Raw genomic sequence first — 6,000 nt, 5'->3', positions numbered from 1 at the left:
CTAGATTGAACTTCCTGCTTCATGGTAACTGTGCATATCTAAATGACCATTCCTCGAATGGCACCGAATTTTCCTGGAAAACCGGAAGTACCTGTAATCTCAAATCAAATGACATAAGATAATTAGGTATGAAATGAGGTACTTTATGGTAAGGACATGAGGTCTGTTTAGAGTGGCTCCAGCGTTCTATGGTGTTCATGTCTATCAATAGGGCTACCGCCCTTTAAGCCATATTGCAAGATAGCTACTCAGTCTAAATGTAAATGTAGTGAAACATTTCAGTTGATGCTCCTTCCTTGCTTTTGAATTGTATCTCTGCTATTGCCAGAGCCTTGAGGGGAAATTATCTTTGATGAGCAGCGGATGCTTTATTAAAGTAATCTCCTGCTCAAATGACATTTGCAATATGCTCTTCTCAGGAGCACTAAATAAGATCTGTGAGATCATAACAGTTAAGAGGTTTGTTACATCATTTATTGTGCAGATAAAAAGGATGGAATCCAAGGCATGAAGGCAATTCAGTTGCTCAATTCCCCTTACAATGCTGTCATGTTTAGTTTATATATCACTGTCCAATCCAACCAATGGTGTAATTAGAGTTGTTAAAGCTCTGTCCTAAATTTTTTTATCAACATCATGGATTTAGCTTATATTGTCCCACATGTCAATTCGCTCGAACAATGACGCATGGGAGTCATTGTGATCATTAGAGCGTCTGCTAAATGACGTAAATGTAAATGTAATGTAAATGATCATAATAGCAGAACTGAACAAAACCCAAAACATGCAGTGTTTCATTACAATTCAAGAGGGGTGGGTTGTCATTATTTAGAACGATATGCAATAAATAAAAAACACCACGCATCGAAGGGGCAGGCTTCTTGTCACTGTTGCTAAGCAACCTCAGGAGCCATAGAACCAAAATCCCTGTGGTGGCATGCCGATGTTGAATTAGGTGGAGAGAGAAAAATGAAATGTTTGCAAGAGATGCGTCTCTAGAAGCCTGCTTGAGTGTGCATGTTCAAGTGTTTATTTGGATGCATGTAATTCAATGATCTCAAACTCCCTTCTCATACACAATGCTCTGAGATGGCCTAAATACCCGACTGTGGGTGTGGTTTTTCTAGTTCCCTTTGAAGATGTCATGATCATATCCATAAACTATTCAAATTTTAAAAAATATATATCTTTATCATGTATTAAACATAAATAGCCATGTGTGCTTGTAGATTAAATATACTTCTCACACTTGCGGCGTTTCTCACACCACCGATATACTGGTTTGCTTAATGTATCTTCTACCTGCCAAACATAGTTCCCATAGATCAGTGGGTTGACAGGAGCAGGAGGCATGTTGTATGTCATAGGTGTATCTGGTACTACTATCTCCTTGAATAATCATAAATCAATAATTTAATGTCATTTGCATAGAAACAAAGATGTATACTATGGCATAATAAATAATATATTGCGTTTTAGCAGATGCGTTTATCCAAAGCAACTTGCAGTAGTGCGTGAATAAATGTTCGTATCCTTTGGCCCCAGCGAGAATCAAATCCCCAATCCTGACCTTACCGGCATTCCCTCTGGGAAAAATAAAGTTATTCTATTCTATTCTATAAAAGTCGAATGTGAAAACAATCCAAGATCGCGTTTGATTGTGTGATAGACTGACAGACTATTACATGTTCATATATCTTAGAGGGGAAGCCACAGACCTCAGTTGACCAAGCAGCCAGGTTTATAATAAGTTGTATGGCTGTCAGAGGAGGCTGGTGGGAGGAGCTATAGGAAGACGGGCTCATTATAATGGCTGGAATGGCATAAATAGAACGGTGTCAAACACATCAAACATATGGAAACCACATGTTTGACTCGGTTCCATTCCAGCCAATACAATGAATGAGCCCGTCCTCCTATAGCTACTCCCACAAGGCTCCACTGATGGCTATGTAAATCAAGTCTGCTAAGCATCTCTAGACAATAATAACAATCTCTAGACAATAATAACATATTAAGATAGCTACTGATACTGCTAGAACTAATTTCCTTGGTGTGGCTGGTCATGCTGCAAACTCTGTCTGAGTAAAAGCACACAGAAAAAAACACACCAGCTGACATGTATTTAATTCTCTGTCAGTAGAAGGACTTGTAACCATATTCACAACAATGCCATATTGTAAGCTACAGCATTATGTACAATGAATTAGGGAGATCTGTATACAGACAACTGGAAAGCCATCAATTAGGCTAAAGGTTCACAGTTTATTCTTTGTCTCAGAAAATGACACACCTTTTTAAAGTGTTGGGTTAATAAAGCTTCATTTAAACTGTTTGGGGGTTATATGGTAGCCATGAATGTTTTACAACATTATTTAAAATAGACTTCTGGACTCCAAATATTCATGATTTCTGAGACCACAAAAAAAAAATGCACATAACAAATAAATACAGTTGGCCTTTAATTTTGTTAACCTCTACGGGATCGGTGTTGTGTATATGGGACGTTTGAGCTAACGTGCGCTAATGTGATTAGCATGACTGCAGGACATAGACATGTCTTATATGGGCAGAAAGCTTATATTCTTGCTAATCTAACTGCACTGTCCAATTTACAGTAGCTATTAAAGTGAATAAATACCATGCTATTGTTTGAGGAGAGTGCACTACAACAAAAAACTTATCACGGCAATTGGTTTGATACATTCACCTCTGAAGGTAAATAATGTACTTACATTCTGTAATCTTGCTCTGATTTGTCATCCTAAGGGTCCCAGAGATAAAATGTTGCATAATTTTGTTTGATAAAATCAATTTTTATATTCAAATGTAGGAACTGGGTTCTACAGTTTGAACCCCTGCTGTCTCTGGCTCCACACCCACCCCGCCCGGCCATCTAGATGTGTGAAAGTTAGTGTATAAGCTAATGATCCATCATGTATGACATTCCTGGGAGTGTGTAAACTTACATTTGGTATTATCATATCATTTTTGTATGTTCTCTATAGTTATGTACTCGAAAATGTATCAATTGACCAATTCGGCACATTTGGGCAGACTTGATACAAAATAGTCCAGTATTGCAATGCTTCACTGGATCAATCTGAAACTTTGCGCACACACTGCTGCCATGCTCTGTAGCTCAATTGGTAGAGCATGGCGCTTGTAACGCCAGGGTAGTGGGTTCGATCCCTGGGACCACCCATATGTAAAAAAAAAAATATATTATGCACACATGACTGTAAGTTGCTTTGGATAAAAGCGTCTGCTAAATGGCATATTATATTATTATCTAGTGGCCAAAATCTAAATTGCGCCTAAACTGCAACATTATATTGTGGCCTTTCTCTTGCATTTCAAAGATGATGGAACAAAAGAATAAATAGAAAACGCATATTTTTTTGTTTGTATTATCTTTTACCAGATCTAATGTGTTATATTCTCCTACATTAATTTCACATTTCCACAAACTTCAAAATGTTTCCTTTCAAATGGTATCAAGAATATGCATATCTTTGCTTCAGGTCCTGAGCTACAGGCAGTTAGATTTGGGGATGTCATTTTAGACGAAGATTGAAAAAAAGGGTCCGATCCTTTTAACAGACTACCGGAAAACAACATTTTGATGCTTTGGATTTCAGCAAAAAACACAAGTAAACACACAAATAACTTATTCAAAAAAAAAAAAAAAAAAAAGATTTGTTTTAGGACTTTAATATCCTAAAATAATTATAAACTCAGGAAATTGCTCAGTGTTGACTGCTTCAGGCAGAGTAACTCATAAATAGCGAACTAGGCTACTGTCGTTACTTCTCTGCCTGCTACCCCCTTCATGACTAAACTGCAGTAGGGAATCTCCACAGGAGTCGCTAATGCATCCGCTGTGTTGGGTAATACTCCTTGCCTATTATTTATGTATTGTATATCTTATCGATATAGTCTCAATTAACTGTGAATCTGAATATTTAAATATTATTTTGCAATAGCATTTTAATGGTCTCTTTGTTGATTTGATGTGAGCCAGGCAGAAATATTTAATTTAGCAATCGGTTCCCCCCCCCCCCTGCATTTGAGATGGTACAGTCCATATTGTGAAGCGGGATCATCCTCATTTCAGTTCAAGTGAAAGCCCATGTAGGTTCTTGTGATTCTGACAACGTATTTCTTCATCAATCCTATGTGTAAAGAGATGCTGGGGGGACCCACGAAGTCTCGAGTACATGGTTTGTCGTAATTCGTCAGCATTTAAAGATAGGTTTACCATCTGTATGAGAGAGGTTTCTCAGTTGAATGTAGACTGGCCCTGAATTCCTAGACGGGTGAAAAGAGGCAGCAAACCGGCGGGAGCAAAGCCGCGTTTGACAGGTGCCATCGCTCGAACTCTGTGGAGAGATGCCGCCCATGCAGAAAACGATGTCTGATCTTCGCTCCCGAGTAGAGGGTGAGTAGCTAGCAAACAAGATAACCGGCTACGGGCATGGGTTAGTTACAAGTTAGAGAAATGTCCACGTTATGCCCCTGTGAGATTTATATCGTTTTGTGTGGTTATGAACAGGGCGCCTGTGTTGGCTAGCTAAATTACAGCAGCCAACGTTAGTTAGCTAGCTATTATTATCCAGATAGCTAGGTAGCTAACGTTAGTTGGCTAAACTTTACCTCTTCTAGCTACTTAGGTAGCTTTATAGAAGTATGCATGCAGATATCATACAGCAGAATATTATAGTGGACGGTGACTAGTATTATGACCAACAGGCAATTTTCTGCAGTCGTCACCACAACTGCGGTTTGGAAACTGGTGCATAAATACACATTTTCCATCACATGTAATTCCCCTCTCATCCCCACTGAAGTTACAATGAAAATAGGATACACCTGCCTTAAGAAAAGGTAAAGCTAGATGGCATACTCAAAGATGGGATATCTGTTTAGTTTACCAATGACTCCACAGGTTATCCAAGTCCATGAACATAGAAGGACCACTGTGTGTATAGAAACAACGTATTGCTATGTGTAGACAGACGTTTGATATACTTTTATTTATTTGTAGCTAAAGATCCCTATACTTGTGTTGACAAAGGCGGGGTCGTGGCTTACTCTGGCTATGATGTTGAACATTTAGACATATGCTCGAGGCGAAGTTGCAGTCGGTTTGATTTGTATCGATCACTGTTTCCATTTGTCTGCACTCTGAATGAAATACCATGCCCCAAATGAAATACCCGGATCTCCAGCTGCTTTCAAGGACCAAGTGTTCTGTGAAATTGAATTATTATTTTTTTCTATCTACGAAGACAATGGAACATTATTTACATTTGAGTGAACCCTTTGGGTATTTTTTGTAGTTTTCTTTACTCGATGCATCACAGCTGCACTGTACATGAAGTCTAGACATTTTGAGCTCAGACCATTTTGAATAGAATATATTTCACTACAACTATTCTACTATTCCACAGCAAAAGCCTAATAAAGCTATTATAGCAGATGTGGCTACCTATCATCTTCTAGCCACTCCCACCTAGGCAGTTGGATTGCTTGTTTAGTGGGTGTTATTAAACAAGCATTAGGAAATAACTGTGAGCAAATAGCCTACCTCACCTTATGTTACTTTATTAAACATTTCTGTAATCCTAAGGTAAGTTGTCGTCGTTGGACTTCAGCCTAATGAGCCTATTATAAACCTGAGAGACCAAATGCTTGAAGTGTATGCCATAAGCCTTCCCCTAGCCTACACATGTTTTATGACAATACAAGCTGCCTAGCCTAGCATGACTGGGACTGCTTTGATGAGTCATCTGTTCTAGATGATCATGAGTCCTATGTCAGTTTCAAGTGAAAGTGAAAGGTCTGAATTCCTCCCAATGCAGCTGAAGCCAGGGGTGATCATCTCATGGCATCATTCCATTGTGTTCAATCGAAGGAGCGTGGCCTTTCAAAGGAGAGTGAGATGAGATTCAATGCATTGTATTTGTAGGTAGGACTAATTAAACGAAAGCATAGATT

General features: G+C 38.7%; 1 protein-coding gene across 4 annotated transcripts in view; it reads left to right on the top strand.

Moving 5' to 3' along the window:
- The first annotated feature begins 4,113 nt into the window (after positions 1–4,113).
- The window catches only part of LOC121538162 (phospholipid-transporting ATPase IA), a 187,373-nt gene continuing 185,486 nt past the window's right edge, over positions 4,114–6,000 (top strand). For all 4 annotated transcript variants that reach the window (XM_045207443.1, XM_045207434.1, XM_045207440.1 and 1 more), the window contains exon 1: positions 4,114–4,441. In XM_045207443.1, coding sequence (XP_045063378.1) covers positions 4,393–4,441 — 49 coding nt within the window. In that variant the 5' untranslated portion in view covers positions 4,114–4,392. The remainder of the gene's footprint in view (positions 4,442–6,000) is intronic.

Source organism: Coregonus clupeaformis, chromosome 3 (genome assembly GCF_020615455.1).
Source record: "Coregonus clupeaformis isolate EN_2021a chromosome 3, ASM2061545v1, whole genome shotgun sequence".
Taxonomy (NCBI): Eukaryota; Metazoa; Chordata; class Actinopteri; order Salmoniformes; family Salmonidae; genus Coregonus; species Coregonus clupeaformis.
The sequence above is the reverse complement of the archived record's forward strand: the minus strand, read 5'-3'. Positions and strand labels throughout refer to the sequence as shown.